Source organism: Lolium rigidum, chromosome 3 (genome assembly GCF_022539505.1).
Source record: "Lolium rigidum isolate FL_2022 chromosome 3, APGP_CSIRO_Lrig_0.1, whole genome shotgun sequence".
NCBI lineage: Eukaryota > Viridiplantae > Streptophyta > Magnoliopsida > Poales > Poaceae > Lolium > Lolium rigidum.
The window spans coordinates 400,661,453-400,677,832 of record NC_061510.1 but is presented as its reverse complement, the minus strand read 5'-3'; the positions used below and the strand labels follow the sequence as shown (position 1 = coordinate 400,677,832).

The window sequence follows — 16,380 nt, the reverse complement described above, 5'->3', positions numbered from 1 at the left end:
CGGCCCCGTCATGGCGGTGTGATCGAGATTGGCACCGCGACATTCTACGGATGGTCCGTGGTTGACGCGTTGCTGCAGCATGAGCACCAGAACCCTGTACTTGAATATGAAGAGAAAATTAACACGTAGGCAAATAGCATTGGTCTTTTCGGGAACAGGAGATTCATATAGTACAATTTTCGGGTGATGGAGAAAAATTGGTTTGATCTTACAAAATTCCTTCAGTGTGGTTGATCCGTTTTTTTTATTAAACATGCATTGTAGCATACACAACCGTATTAAAATTAAACTAAAACACTCAAATACAAATACAAATCTATACCATGAGGATACAACAGTCTCAACGAACATAAATATGAGTGCAACATGTAACTAAAACCTAAACATCCGCAAAGCCCTTTGTGCCCGTCGTGGTTAGCTGACCACCGTCATGTTGCATTGATGCTAAAGAAGCCATTGGAAAAGAATGGATGAGCCATTATATCAAGGGCAAGAGAAACACCATCGAGCGGTAGTAGCAACCCATTCTTAGCTGAAAGAGCATGGCTCGGGACACACCATGCTTCCCTCCTAGATACGAGATCCGACCGAACACCAAGATCAGCTCACCACATACATTTAAATAACACAACTGCCTCTTCCGATATTATATGAAGATCCGACCGAACACCTTGCTCCGCTCACCACATACCTTTAAATAACACAACTGCCTCTCTCGAGATTATATGAAGATCTGATCGGACACCTAGATCCGCTCACCACATACTTTTAAATAACACAACTGCCTCAACCGATATTATATGAAGGACCGGTCTCACCCTGCAGGGAGCCGAAGCGTCGGATGACCAACTAATCATGAACAATCCACCATAATCAATAGAGAGGACCGAAAAAACTGAACCTTCCAGCGCTCCCTATCTATACTAGAAACACCACTGCTAGAGCGGAAAGGACTTATTCCGATGCGAGAATAGCTGCCCAACACCCCGCCAAACTTGCCAAGTTAACCTACAGAGAAGTAGGACCTTCAAGTAGGATCTTCTCCAATATTCCACATCTCCAATGCTATGGGGGCCCGCGAATCCGGGGCAGTGCAACATGCTCGTGGGAGGGCAATTAAACTAGAACATTCAAATACAAGTACATATCTATACCGAGAGGATACAACCGCGTCTCCACCAACATACATATGAGTGCAACAAGTAACTGAAGAACATAGACATCCGCAAAGCCCTTTGTGCCCGTCGGGGTGCACTGCCGGCCAGCTCTGTCGACTAGCTGTGACCTAATGTCAAGGGGCCGGCACTGCCGCTGGAGTCGTTCCAACGGGCAGATTAGATGGTGGGGGTATATAAGGGACCCTTCCCCTACCTTAGAAAGTTGCTCAAACCCTCAAGACTTGTTCCACCATTGCTAAGCCACCAAGAACACCAAAATCGTTAGATCTCCTCCCTCAACCACCCAAATCTCTTGAGCTTTGGAGAATCGAAGGAGAAGACCCCGATCTACATCTTCACCAAAGCGATTTGCATTTCCCCCTTATTTTGTTGAGGGCCCCCTTGCTAGTGTTCCTCTTTGGAATCCCTAGTTGTTTGTGGTTGATGTGTTCTTGTTGATTGTTGTGTTGTTACAAATATTGGGAGCCTCCAATTTGGTTGTGGATGTGTGCCCAAGAACCTTGTAAAGGCCCGATTTCCGCCTCGAGGAAATCCCTTAGTGGAAGTGGGCTAGGCCTTCGTGGCGGTGCTCATAGGAGACCTGAGTGAAGCCTTCGTGGCGTTGGTCTGGCTTTCGTAACGACCACGCTCCACCAAATGTAGACGTACCTTCTTGTAAAGGAAGGGAACTACGGGAATCATCTCTGTGTCTCCGCGTGCTCCACTCTCGGTTACCTCTATCCTCATTATCTCCCCTATATATTGTCTAGCTATATATTGCTCAGTTGTTGACCTTGTCATATAGGTAAATTCACATAGTTGCATATTTAGAGAATTTACATTTGTGTCAAGCCTAAATCGAAAAAGAACTAAAAATTGGTTAGCACCTATTCACCCCCTCTCTCTAGGTGCGGCATACGATCCTTTCAGCCCTGCGAATCCGGGGCAAAGCGACTGCCCGTGGGAGGGCACGCCTCCAAGAACTCTCCTCGACCTTCTCCGCCCGGCGGCGTGGAGCCAAGATTTATCACATCTCCGAAGGCCATGTGGGCCTCCAGATCCGGGGCAGACCGGCAACCACGCCGACTGGAGGGTGTGCATCCGGATCGCCTCCAAAGGATTCTCCTGGTGGCTAGGTTTCTTCTGTTTTCGGCGTGAGGACCAATTTATCTAAAATTATTGCCTTCGATATTAAATAAGGAAAAATTATAATGAAAGAACGTTTAGATTTACAGCTGTCCTTTTTTAGCGGACAGTGGATGGCAAAGGCCATCAAAACAAGTTAAAAAGAAGTTGCCACGTCGCAATTTTTGACTGGTACAAAACTGTTTGCTCTAGAAAGTCCCGCTCAATATTTAGGTCCAATTTTTCAGTACCATCCATGACGTGCATGGGCTTCTTCCCTCTTGAGGCCAGATGCATCGGCCGGTACGGGTTCTTTTCACCTTAATTTTGAAGCACCACTACGAGTGATGATGAATTATTGGTGATGATGGATACGGGCAATCACGCTGTTATCTCTACTTGGTCATCTCGTCGGCATCAATCAAGAGGAGCCTTAACAAAAAAGATTCAGTCATGGCCGATGTTTAAATTACATTGGATAGACAGCTCAATATCTTTTGAGAGAGTGCCCGTGCAAGCTTAGCAGTTTGTTTTCTATCAGGAGATTATAACTGATAATATGGATGGTTCAGAACTGTTTAGTTGCTTGTCAAGTGTTAACTACTGACCTCTAACACCGGTGACTTGATGTGAGATAATGAGAATGAGACCGGTCCCTTCCCGCAAAAAAAAAAGAGAGAATGAGACCGGTCCCCTTCCAATCACAAGAGCAAGACGAGCATGGGAAAATCAGCATCTAAAACACATGGGAAATCTGTGGTCCATTCTTTCAATTGGCAAAACATTCAATAAAATCGAATTCTATACATTGATGAGGCAGCCGTACAAGATCGAAATTATATATCTAGCAATGAACACCTAGGGTTGTTGAGTCACCATCAGATGTTTGAACAACTGCGTCTGGTAAAAGGCAGAAAGGAAAGAGAGGAGAAAGAACAAGATACACTAGTCTAATATGAAAAACCAAACATTAATAAAGCAGCATGCTCCAGTCGGTCACGAAATCTTGGCTGCATGGACACTGCTTGACTCCACGGCTTCGTAGTTAAGGAGTCTGTGCAGCGGGAGGAAATGCGGTGCCAATGATGCCAACACAATGGAAATTAGTGCTGCAATTCCAACCCACCAGGCAAAGTGTGGGATCCCTAGAAGAAGTTCATCGCAAACTGCACCACAATGAAAATCACAAATCAGGATTAGAAACATTATTATTATGGTGCTCAAAGCAATCCATAGAAAAGCCAGACAATGATAATCAGAAGTAAATAAAGGAAAAAGGTAGACATAACTAATTTGAACCAATTGAAGAGGTTGAATGGAATTATTTTACATGATGCTCTTGCTATCCCTTTATTATATTCCTCCATAATGGCGACGGTAAATAATTTATATTAGAGACTACTGGCTACGTGTATCCATCGGTTTACCAAACAGGGGTTTGCCCATACATATTGATGCTAATCAGATGGTCTTGGAGTAACTCAGCTTCCCTTTTCTGCCTTATGAACATGAAAGTTCACTGCTTATAGTTATTGATGCTTGTGTGTACAGTAGTTCCAGTTGAAGCCTACTCATTGATGCTCATTCACATGGCCTTGGAGAAACCAAACTTACTTGTATATAGAAGTTCACTAGGAACCAAGAACCTAGAACTAAGGTCTGTGTATAGTACCACTGTGCAAGAAGCCGCTTTAAATTTTTATAGATTTGAGTACAGCTTCTGTGGAAATACAGTCACTGAAGCAAAACGCAACCAATATGTACAAAACTTTAGAAACCAAGTACTAGAAGGCTAAGTAACCAGAAAAGATACTCAGAAACCCAAGATCTCTACTAGGCCCATCCGCCTGAAGATCAATTTTGAATTTTGATCATGGCCAATGAAATATGTTTCTCCAACTAAACGTGCCTACTTTTTATACTAATTCATATCGCCTCAGATTAAAGCTTCACTGCAAATAAATTTTTACTAGGAACCTAGAGCTAATGTTTGTGTAATACTATTGTGCAAGAGCCATATTTTAGATTGGGTGCAGCTAATCGTCAGATATTTTAGATTGTACAGCTTCTGTAGAAATACAGGCACTGAAGCAAAATGGAAACAATGTGCAAAAAGCTTTAAAATGCAAGTATTAAAAGAAGAATCAACTAAAAAAAACATAACTCTGAATCCATGGATCCAGTGGCGGAGCCAGCCCATGCAGAGCCTTGGCAAAGTAAAAAGGCACCTGGCCGATGGGCATTTGCCCAAGTAAAATGCTAAATGATCCCTTGTTCCTTCTATAATTTCCATGGAGGCTCCTAGGCACTAGGCAGAGCCCAGGTAGCTACCCGGGGTGGCCGGACACAGGCTTCACCACTGCACGGATCTCTACTAGGCCAACTTTCTAAAAATCACTTTCAAAGTTTGATCTGGTCAATGAAATGTCATTCTCAAATTGAACACAGGTTCGGCTATATCCTCTTTTCTTACAGTGAAAGGAAGCAAAATCATTAGGTATGATTGCATTGAAAGAGAATTTGGTACAGTCGCACTAATGCAATTCAGCTGTGATAAAATTCATCAAGTCAGGTAGTGGCAATGAGAACATAATTATTTATATTTTATGGCCAGAAGACAGAACAGAATGCTTCACCCTTTAATGGGAAATTGGGAATAGAAGGCATTCATACTAAACTAACTTTCTAGAACAGCACACTGTTCACTACAGTTCCAAAAGAATACTGTTGCCATGCAAAACATATAAGGACACATAGATTGCATGTAAACAAAAAGTAAATAGTGAAAACAAAATGGAGGATCTTCTAGCAACTGTTATTCTGTTAGGTTAGTAAATAATGCATTCATTTTCACTTAAATGGTAATGTTCTGTTAGGTTAGTGAACAATGCTTTAATTTTCCTTTAAATGGTAATATTCTGTTAGGTTAGTGAACAATGCTTTAATTTCCTTGAAATGGTCATATTCTGTTAGGTTAGTGAACAATGCTTTAATTTCCTTTAAATGGTTACTTTCGGTAGCTTATGTCAATATCGTCTAGAAGTTCTGGCTGCAGATCATCTACTTTACCAATACAATTAATCACACATTAGTACTTTAGGCTGAGAAGTTATTTTGCTGTATGGAAGGATGTCACCAGATTTCAAGACATTTACTCCCTAGATAAACTGGGAAATGACATTGAGCACTGATATGTTTCAAATTTGTGATGTTGTCAAAGCAGAAGTTCATTCTACGGGCTCGTATGAGAAGACTATGAACCATATGAACCTAGTGGTAAGCTCAGCAATCGGAGCACTAAGCCCAATTATTGCTTTACCTCTTAAATTAGACCTCATTCTCTGGTAGATACTATTACAATACTTCCTGTCCTGGTTGGACTAATCTCATTAGAGTATTGCAGGACAAAGGAAACACAAACAAAGACTACAAACAGTCTAGCACTGTAGCATACCGATTGTTATTGACTATTTAGTTTGGAATATCGGTATATCACAACGGAAAAATGAGGTGTAGAGAAGCAGCGAAACACACGAGCTTACCAATGTTGAACAGCGCAAGCTCTCTCTCCGACACATTTGGCTTTGCAACCACACCTTCAGGCTCCACCGTGACAAGAACATAAACCTATATTCAATCAGGAACATACATTATAAATCATGCCACCATGGCGTGGCACTCCGATTCCGCAGCGAAGCAACAAATCCAGCTAAATCGTCACTGAATACCAACCGGCTCGGTGCTCTCAGCCTTGAAAACGATCTTCTCCGTGTTGAGCAGCCTCCTGTTCTTGCTCCCCGGATCCTCCACGGCATCAGGCTCGTTCACGACCCGAATCGAGAAGCTGGACGGTATCTGCAGCCACAAGCAAGCAACGCGTTGAAGAACAAGAAGCCGCAACGGATCGGTGGGCCAGTTCTACGGGGAGGATCGGACCGTACAGAGGCCGGGTAGGAGATCTTGACTTCGTAGAAGGCATGCGGCCGCAGCCCGGCGAGCCTGTAGAGCCTCCGGCCGTGCCGGAGCGGCATCGTCTCGCCCAGAAGCTCATCTCCGACGCGAAGGGCCCTCGCCTCCTCCGCCTCCAGGCTGCTGCGGGGAAGGTAGCTGTTGGCGCACTGTACCGGGAAGAGGTGTGGATGGGGACAGCGAGAGGGGCGCACCTGCGCGCGGAGGAGAGCAGGGAGAGGATGGCCAGAAGGAAGCACGTCCGGCGGCATGGTAAGGAGAACGGGGGCGGCGGAGCTGGCATCCCTCCGGCGACGTCGACGGCGTCGGGGAGGCAGCGAGGCCGAGGAGCTGCAAATGTTTCTGGAGATTGGATGGGCCTAAACCAATAGGTTTGGTGGGCCGTACGTGCCAGCAGGTTTGGTTCAGTTGGGCCGCACTTGCGGCCCGTAATAGCCCATCAGGACGATCGCAGCCGTCGGATCTCTTCGGAAACCCTAGCCCCAAACCCCGAGACCTTACATAAGCCATTCCCATCACCCGCCGCCGCCTCTCTCTCGTCTCCCCGCTCTCTCTCTCGTCTCCTCTCCTCCTCTCGCAGGGAAGCTCGCTCGTCAAGGTAAGCGCACCGCTCGCGCTACGGCATTTGCTCCAGCTCGCGGCCTCGATCTGACCCTTGGTTGCGCGCAGATGTCGTCGGAGGCGGCCAAGGTGGTGCCGGAGAGCTTCCTCAAGAAGGCGAAGCGGGCCGAGGGCTGGGCCGCCGAGGCCAAGACCAAGGCCGTCGAGGAGAAGAAGAAGTCCACCGAGAACCGCAAGGTCATCTTCGCCCGCGCCAAGCAGTACGCCGAGGAGTACGATGCTCAGGTCAGATCGCTGCCCACGCTCGATTCCCAGTGCCTCTTTGCGGTTTGTTCGTTCGTGCGCTGTGTGGTATCTGTTAGTACATCGTTGGTTTGCGGTAGTCGATGTTGTGTTTGGCATAATTTTAGATTCAATGAAACATAGATGTTAGTTTCAAGTGGATAATTCTAGAAACTAGCGTGGATGTAATATTCACTTTACATGTTGCAGCGGTAACCTAGGAATGTGCACATTTTTGTAGGGGCATGTTCCATTGCCATTGTGAGTAGAGATAATGACCTAGGGCAGCTTGCAGTAAAATGAAATCAAACTTGCACCATTTAATTATGACCTAGGTGTTCTGATTTACTGTGCTATGAATATAAACTATTTTGTATAAATTGGTGCAAACATTGTTGACAGTTGATAGTCATCGATATTTAAGTTCATGAGATCATCAAAATGTTCGATAGGTTCATTAGTGCCTGCTTCCACTAGTGTTTCTCTACCAGTTGCCCAACTAAGTTGCAATAACACTGATCCTGGTTTTGCTTGCAGGAGAAGGAGCTAGTTCAGCTTAAGCGTGAGGCTAGGTTGAAGGGTGGGTTCTACGTCAGCCCTGAGGCCAAGCTTCTGTTTGTTGTCCGTATCCGTGGGTGAGTTACCTGGCCTTGCCACTGTATGTCATGATATGCATGTTCTTATAGTGTCTGAGTAAGTAGATGCTAATTGTGTCAATTTATTTGAGTGCAGTATCAATGCTATGCACCCAAAGACCAAGAAGATCTTGCAGCTTCTGCGTTTGAGGCAGGTGGGTAGTTGGTTGTCTCTGTTCATTTCTTGTTTAAAATGATTGCTATTTTTGTTCATTGTGCCAAATTGTTTCTGTTTTGTAGATCTTCAATGGAGTGTTCCTGAAGGTCAACAAGGCCACCATCAACATGCTGCGCAGGGTTGAGCCATATGTTGCATATGGGTATGTTCTAATTGTATATTTTTGGTTGTGTCGGTACATTCCTTCTAAGATTTTATGATTCTATTGAAGCTGTCAGTATCTGCGTTGTCTTGCTTAGAGCAGTTTAAAGTGCATAATCTTATTTTGGCAGAGCTTTGTCTGGTAATGATTACCTGAAGCGTAGTCTGAAACTTATACACCTGAGTCAACCCTGCATTTCTTTAGCTGTTGTTTTAGCTGGAAATTGTATGCAAGGAATTTATTTTTCAACATCCAAATAGCTAGTTGTCTAAGATCTAGGTGGTGCAAGAGTATAAGATGTTCCATTGTTACCAATTTACTAAAATCTCTCTTTTTAGGTACCCCAACCTGAAGAGTGTTAGGGAGTTGATCTACAAGAGGGGCTATGGAAAGCTCAACAAACAAAGGATTCCTCTGTCCAACAACAAAGTCATCGAGGAGGTTAGTTGTCCTTGATTGATTATCTGCATGTGGCTCATATATTTGTTAGCTATATATATGTATCTAAGGTATAATTCTGACCTTTTCGGTGTTCTTATCAGGGTCTGGGAAAGCACAACATCATCTGCATTGAGGACCTTGTCCATGAGATCCTGAGCGTTGGCCCACACTTCAAGGAGGCCAACAACTTCCTCTGGCCATTCAAGCTGAAGGCGCCTCTGGGTGGCCTCAAGAAGAAGAGGAACCACTACGTTGAGGGTGGTGACGCTGGTAACCGTGAGAACTACATCAACCAGCTGGTCAGGAGGATGAACTAGGTTGTCTGCCTAGCTTATCATCGATGTTTCCTTGTGCTTGGATGATGTTTCACATTAGGAAGTGGATGGTGGTTGCAATTTTGATATTTCAGAACCATGCATGTTTGGAAGAATCTGAAGTTGTATGTGAGGTGTTGAGACGTATACAATGCCTTAAGCTCTTATGTGCTGCCATTATTTTGTGTGTTGCTGTTAACTGTCGGCTGGGGGCCTAATGCTTAGCCCTGGCATTAGGTCCGTTGGGTTTAGATGTTATTTGGTGTTCTCCTAAAATAGTAAACCTATTTGTGATGTATCTGGTTGTACTGAACTTGCATCCGATGGTAGTTGGATTCCTCATAAGTTTTAGACAATACAGATGAAGAGAGTGACCTGGATGGTGTTTAGTACTGCAAGAATATGACGAAACAGTACGGGCTAGCAATGCTGCCCGTAACAAAGAGGAAACGTTCAGGAAATAAACAATGCCACTAAGTATCATCAGCCTTCTTGTCAGCAGTACGTACATTGGACAAACAAATATCTCTGGTGGTTACCCAGGAAGCAGAGTTTTCTGACATTTCAAGAAACCTGACTGACATGATGCTGATGAATCCGGAGGAAGTGTGGAAAGGACTGAAAAGAATCCGGAGGTAGCGTCGAGGCGGCAACGTTGTTCGCTCTCCTCTCAGGGAAGACAAATAATAAACCATTCTCTCCTCAGTTAACACCAAAGTACTGGTGCGACAACCAACCATTGAGCTTCCTTATTTGATTAATCGTAGACCATTTTATATGTTACTTAGAAGTTTTCTTGGTTTACATCAACATGGCACATTGTTCTTCTTGTGGTATCTATTTGCTCAGCGATTATGTGGACATAGCACTCCCACCTTAATTCTTTTGAGAAGAGTTAGGCCCCCTGAATTCCATTATCAACCACAAGTTTCTACACCAGTTCGAAAGAAGGAAAAAAGAATACAGTCAAGCCCCACCATGGGCAATATACAGGATTCCTTGTTTGTTCTATTGTTTGTTCCCAGGAGAACTTAGCTTCTCCAGCTAAGATATTCAGAACATCATCTTTGCTTCAAGTTTTCACCCTTGAGATAGTAAGTATGTTTCCTCATCATCCAGCATCCAGCAAACGTATACCAGATTTGAGAACTTCAGTTGCTAACTGTCCAAAGAAATTTACCACCATGGGCAATATACAGGATTCCTTGTTTGTTCTATTGTTTGTTCCCAGGAGAACTTAGCTTCTCCAGCTAAGATATTCAGAACATCATCTTTGCTTCAAGTTTTCACCCTTGAGACAGCAAGTCTGTTTCCTCATCATCCAGCATCCAGTAGACGTACACCAGATTTGAGAACTTCAGTTGCTAACTGTCCAAAGAAATTTACCCCCAAGAGTAGCGATTCTTTGTTTGCCTTTTTTGTCTGCATAATTGACTCGGTAGTTAATCAATGCCCCGCCAGATGAATGATAGCAAAATGATCAATGATCTGTTTATTATTACAACAAGCTTTTTCAGGAACTTTCAACAGAATGCAGAAAACCAGAGTAATTCCAGCTGTAATCAGCTTTTTTATCTTGCTTCACAAATCTAGGGAGCCATGTACTAAACAGGGATTGAGCAGTATCAGGAACAGAGTATTAAAGGTAAGGCTAAATTGAATTATGAAGAAGGATGACAGTGCCATGGATCGATCATTCGCTTGGGCCGAGAAGAGCTCGAAGGATCCCTGTGTGATGGATCGAGACTGTCCCGCGTTAATTAAAATATTCTATGATTAATCATGTCATATGCATGCACCATCAAGCTAATACTATTGTTCTACAGCCGGAAGGTTTAGACAACTTTGGTGACGATGAGATAGGTGCCACAGTGGTTGATAGTCTAGAGACTGAACAACTTAACTCATTTTGCAGTCCAATATATTTGCTAATTAATCACTTCCTGAAAGTATCTGATATTGGAGATGTATATATGTGTGAGAGCTCGTGATCGTGTGATCTAAGTTCTTTTAGGACTTTTTATGCCTAATCAAGTTAAGTCTCATGCATTAATGAAAAAATTATGCACAAACAGCCAGCCATTAAGTCTGGATCTGCACGCTTACAAGAGCATTGACAAAAGGGAACCACATGCACGTGAATAGATTGTGTATTCAACGCCTAGATCTGTGTGATTATACAGCTGACCATATACTAGTGCAGGTTATACAGCCGAGGCAGTTGACTTTGGGATGCATGCATACGCCAAAACAAATGTATCATCCATCTTGCTATAACTACAAAGAGCAACCCTGCAGCACCCACATTGGCAGCAACAACTATGCACTTCTCAATATACAACAAAGCAATTACTTAAGAGGTCGAGCATAGCCATGGATCTGGCAACAGGCGCGATGGGTTCCCTGCTCCCCAAGCTAGTGGAGCTTCTGAACGAGAAGTACAAGCTGCAGAAGGGCATCAAGAAAGATGTCAAGTTGCTGGAGAGAGAGCTGAGGAGCATGCACGCTGCCCTCAGCAAGGTGTCGGACGTGCCGCGGGACCAGCTTGATGAGCTGGTCAAGATCTGGGCTGACAACGTTAGGGATTTGTCCTACGATATGGAGGATGTTGTTGACAGATTCCTAGTGCACGTCAAAGGTTTTGAGTCTGCTGCCAACTCGCAAAAGCTCAAACAGCTCATGAAGCAGATGGGAGACTTGCTCACCAAGGGCAAGACTCGAGATCGGATAGCCGGTGAGATCAAAGACATCAAGGTTCGAGTCAAGGAGGTGGCTGACCGGCGTGACAGGTATAGAGTTGACAGTGTTGTTGCTAATTCAGCAGCCACAACTGCCATTGACCCTCGCTTGTTGGCTCTCTACAAAGAAAATCAAGAGACTGTTGGTACCGCAGAGGCAATGGATGAGCTAATCAAGAGGCTCGCTGATGAAGATATTGTGTCCAAACACCAGCTAAAGATTCTATCCATTTTCGGATTTGGGGGATTAGGCAAGACGACCCTTGCAAAAGAAGTGTATGACAGGCTTCAAGGACAATATGCTTGCAAAGCATTTGTTGTGGTGGGCCGTAATCCCAACCCAAAGAAAGTTTTCAAGGATATTCTCCTTGAACTCGACAAGCAAAGGTACATGGATTTCAATCTAGCCATGTTGGATGAAAGGCAGCTCTTAGAGAACAACTCATGAACTAGAGGTATCCACCCACCCTAGTATAGTTCAGTTCGTATTTTTATCTACTCGGCACGTATCTCAATAACATTGATGGTAGTTATAGTATTCTCATAAATATATGCATAAATCTATTTATATATCAACACTTCATTTGATCACTTGGGTGATGCATCTAAGAGGCATAAAAATTGAATCTAAGTAAGGAATGAGTGGCTTATTTTGCTTCAAATGTCCTTAATTATGTTTGGGATTAACTCAATGTCGTGTGGGATTTTATTGGGTAGCCTAGGGATATTCTTATGATTTTTAGAAGACAAAAAATGCAAATTGTGCCTTTTTCTTGGATATATCTCTACTGTTTCCTCACGTTCATTCAATGATTATTTGGGTTACGTTAGAGATCTGGGTAACTAATGAAAAAATGTAATGCATGTCCTTCTCTAGCAGCTTTAGTTTACTTCAACTTACATCATGGTGATGTACACTGAATAATGACATGTTTAGATTCCTCACCGGTCGAGGTGATTGTCGTGTTTGTTGTTTTTCTGTAGATAATCAACTGGTTTACTAATTCATGGCTGTGGTGCTGTAATGCGGATAGGTACTTCATCGTTATTGACGATGTATGGGATACCAAAACATGGGGAATAATCAGATGTGCATTTATGGATAAAGATTTTGGAAGTAGAATAATCACAACTACTCGAATTTTTGAAGTCGCCAGAAAGGCTGGTGATGTTTACAGGATAAAACCACTTTCTCCCAAGGAGTCTAAAGAATTATTCTATACAAGATTATCTAGTGATAAAAGGAAATGCCATTACGAACAACAAGCTGAGTTATCTGAGAAAATTTTACGTAAATGTGGTGGTGTACTGTTAGCTATCATTACCATAGCTAGTTTGCTGGCCAGTAAACCAAGGAATGATTGGTCCAAGGTGTACAGCTCTATTGGTTTTGGTTCAGGACAAAATGAAGATGTCGAGAACATGAGAAAGATACTGTTATATGGCTATTATGATATGCCTTCTTATCTAAGAACTTGCTTATTGCATCTAAGTATATACCCAGAGGATCAGCGGATATAGAGTAGAATTGATATGGAAGTGGGTAGCAGAAGGATTTGTACACGAGGAACCTTACATGACACTATTTGAGGTTGGAGAGAAATACTTCAACGAGCTTATTAACAGAAGTATGATCCGTCCATTTCAAGAAGTACACCACGGTGACGTCATTGGTTGCTATGTCCATGACATGGTACTTGATATGATATGTTCCTTGTCAAAAGAAGAAAATTTTGTTACCATATTAGGTAGTGATGAGCAATGCATGTCCTTGCAAGGCAATGTTCGTAGGTTAGCAATCCAAAACGGAATCATAGATAAACAGGGCCTTTTGGCTAACACAGGCACTCGACAACTGAGATCATTTAATGCCACTGGATGCCGCATCGAAATGATGCCTTCACTTACAAAATTTGAAGTTCTGCGTGTCCTAGATTTTCAAGGATGCAATAATGTACATTCTTATAATCTGAAGCATCTTGGGAAGTTACTTCACTTGAGGTATCTTGGACTACGGTGCACTGCTATATCTGAACTACCGGAAGAAATTGGAGATTTGAAGTTTCTGCAGACACTGGACATAAGGCAAACTGCACTAGAAGAGCTGCCGCGGGGCATTGGTCGACTGAGGCAACTCAAGCGCATCAGTATGGAGCATGGTTGTGTAAGAGTGCCGGAATGGATGGGAAACCTGGCATCCCTGGAAGACCTATCTGTGGACAATGTCAGCGAATCCCCAAACTTTGTGAAGGAACTTAGCAAGCTGACAGAGCTGAGGAGGCTCAATATTTATATTGGGGAGTTGGGTGTGGAGGGCTGGAAGTGCAAAGCTTTGGCGGAATCACTAGAAAAGCTGCAGAAAATCCAAGTTCTGGGTATTTGGTCGACCAAGGAGGCCAACTTAGAGACCCATGTGCCCTCTGGACAACTCCGTGAACTGTTCCTAGCCACTGTATCCTCCAGGCTGCCGATGTGGATCAATTCATTGCTTCTTCCAAACCTCACCTATATATGGGTGAGTCTGAAGGATGTGAAGGAACAAGATATTGAGGTCCTTGGGAGGTTCCCGGAGCTTCTCACTATGCAGCTGATTATCAGAATTTCCGCTGGCGGTGGCTCTGATCCTCCATGCGAATGCAGTGGAGGGTTATTCCCCAAGTTGAAACACTATGCCACGCCAGCACCGCTGCTGGCTCTCAAGGGAGCTATGCCGAGCATTGAATCCATCAAATTCCAAGTCCATGTGCGGTCTTTGAAGGATTCCAAATTCGACTTTGATTTCGGTAGCTTAATGAACCTCCCTTTGCTGGAGAAAGCAGAAGTTAATATCATCTGCACGGGCGCCCACGCACATGAGGTGGAGGAAGCAGAGGCAGCTTTGACGCACGCAGTCCAAGTCCATCCGAACCATCCATTCCTTTCTCTCACAAGATATGGTATACATATCTCTCCACCCTGCTCCTCATCACATTCATATATTTTTCGGGCTAGCTGTAGCTAGTGTAGTCTTGAGATCCCTCTACCTAATCCATATAGTATATCCTTATTTTCTTTCTTTTGCAGGCGAGACATAGTTACCTTGCTTAGGACTAATGATCACTGTCTCCAGCCTGTATCGAGTACAGGTACATAGTACATACTGCACACACATTGTTTATTTGGTCGCATGCCAAGTATAGTAGTTTCTATTTCTTCTTTACACACTTTTAACTGTCATGCATATCCCTTTTACCTATGCTATAAGCTAGGGGATACCTTTGCCACACATGTTTGCTTTCTTCGGTTTATAACTATTAAATATTTGTAGGATCCCATTAAGCGTATGTGCCACAATATAGTGAAATAAATATTTGGAATTCTGAATTAAGGAAGCACTCAAGAAGTCCATTTGTTGCAGTATAAATTAGCCTCTATAATCGCAGGATACTGAATCCTGGGCGCTACAATCTGTGTGAAGTAGACATACTGATGTCTGTCTGTCTGTGTGTCTTTATTGCCACTTCTAAACATGTCTCCAGTAAGAGAAAATCAAGTATCTAGATTCCAAAGTTCAAACAGATTGCTATGCTCTCTTATTTGCCCCAAACCATGCATATTTAGCTTCGTAACACATTATTTTACAGGTTGGTATTCTTAATTGAAGACTTCTACAACCATGTCAGCAGCTACACAAGATCAACTCGTTCTTTCAGAAAAAGGAAAGAAAGTTCCAAATATGTACTTGCTTTGTGACCTCTAAGTAGTCAGTTGCATTACACCCATTTAAAACTCAAAATATTGAAATATAAATTCTAGATTGTTTTTGGTATTTTAGTGTTTTCATTGTGCGTGTGAAATGTCTTTTTTGTTTGGTAGGGGGTGGGCAACCCTGCCTACACATCATACGGATAATTGTGCATACCTGGCCCCAAGCACAGAACAAGGAGGACGGTCCAATGCAAGACTTAATGGGGATGTTGGGAAGTGATGATTTTCTAGAAATATTCAGTGTATCCTTTTCGGCAGTATACTGCTTCTTTACAAAAGATAATAATTTGTTTTTGCTATGGTTTCAGTAGTCTATTGCTTCTTTGAAAAAAAAAACTACAACAATACATATAGGACAGGGATTCTCTGTGGCTTTTAGTGATTTTTGACGTATTGTGCCAGCCAAAAATACATACAGGACATGGATTTTATATGGCTTTTAGTGGTCTTTGACGTATTGTGCCAGCCAGATCTGGACTCATTTAGGGACAGGCAAGCGTGGTTTTGTCAATTCTAGCTATACGGTCTCCTTGTATTTTAAAAACAGGTATAACAAACTTCCATCAAGGAAAAGATATATAGTTTTTTCCTTTTCTTTGAACTTCTTTTGTAGCTCTGCTACCTCCATGTATGCTCCCCTCTTCTCGACGGCTTCTTCTAATATACAATACGCATGCTTATGTATGTGTTCCAGAAAAAAAAATCAAGGAAACGGTATTGATACAGATTATACATAGACCACCAAAGGTAAACCCTCGTAATTTGAAGAGCTTAATCTGGACTCATGGGTACAGAAGGCACTAAGGCAGAAGAGTTGTATGAAACTGTAGAATGCCCCTAGTTTGGAAGCTGTACTGGCATCATGTGGAATGATGTCAGATAGGCTGGGAGCTCCACTGGCGGATCTATGAAGGGGCCGAACCGGGCCACTGCCCGCCCAGGATTTTGGCCAAAAAAAAATCAGGTAGTATGCATCAGATGTAGAGCCCAACTGCAGCCCAGGAGATTACCACTTTACCACCACAAAGTCCAGAACGAGCGCACCATCGCAGCATCTCTGTCTCTGGTTCCTCGATTCCTCGTTGACTCAA

At 43.3% G+C, this 16,380-nt stretch overlaps 2 protein-coding genes and 1 pseudogene across 2 annotated transcripts; 2 read left to right on the top strand and 1 right to left on the bottom strand.

Annotated features, from left to right (window-relative positions):
• Positions 1-3,049: 3,049 nt before the first annotated feature.
• LOC124700929 lies at positions 3,050-6,534 on the bottom strand. The gene is made up of 5 exons (XM_047232988.1): positions 6,446-6,534; positions 6,224-6,374; positions 6,015-6,137; positions 5,825-5,909; positions 3,050-3,448 (listed from the first exon to the last, which is right to left on the bottom strand). Exons 1-5 carry the CDS (start codon positions 6,532-6,534, stop codon positions 3,279-3,281), a joined length of 618 nt encoding a protein of 205 aa, XP_047088944.1. The 3' UTR covers positions 3,050-3,278.
• Positions 6,535-6,789: 255 nt separating this feature from the next.
• LOC124700928 (60S ribosomal protein L7-3-like) lies at positions 6,790-8,981 on the top strand. Its single transcript, XM_047232987.1, has 7 exons — positions 6,790-6,849; positions 6,921-7,097; positions 7,632-7,729; positions 7,827-7,884; positions 7,970-8,049; positions 8,388-8,490; positions 8,592-8,981. Exons 2-7 carry the CDS (start codon positions 6,921-6,923, stop codon positions 8,805-8,807), a joined length of 732 nt encoding a protein of 243 aa, XP_047088943.1. The 5' UTR covers positions 6,790-6,849; the 3' UTR covers positions 8,808-8,981.
• Positions 8,982-11,177: 2,196 nt separating this feature from the next.
• On the top strand, positions 11,178-14,616 carry LOC124697763 (annotated as a pseudogene).
• The last annotated feature ends 1,764 nt before the right edge of the window (positions 14,617-16,380 follow it).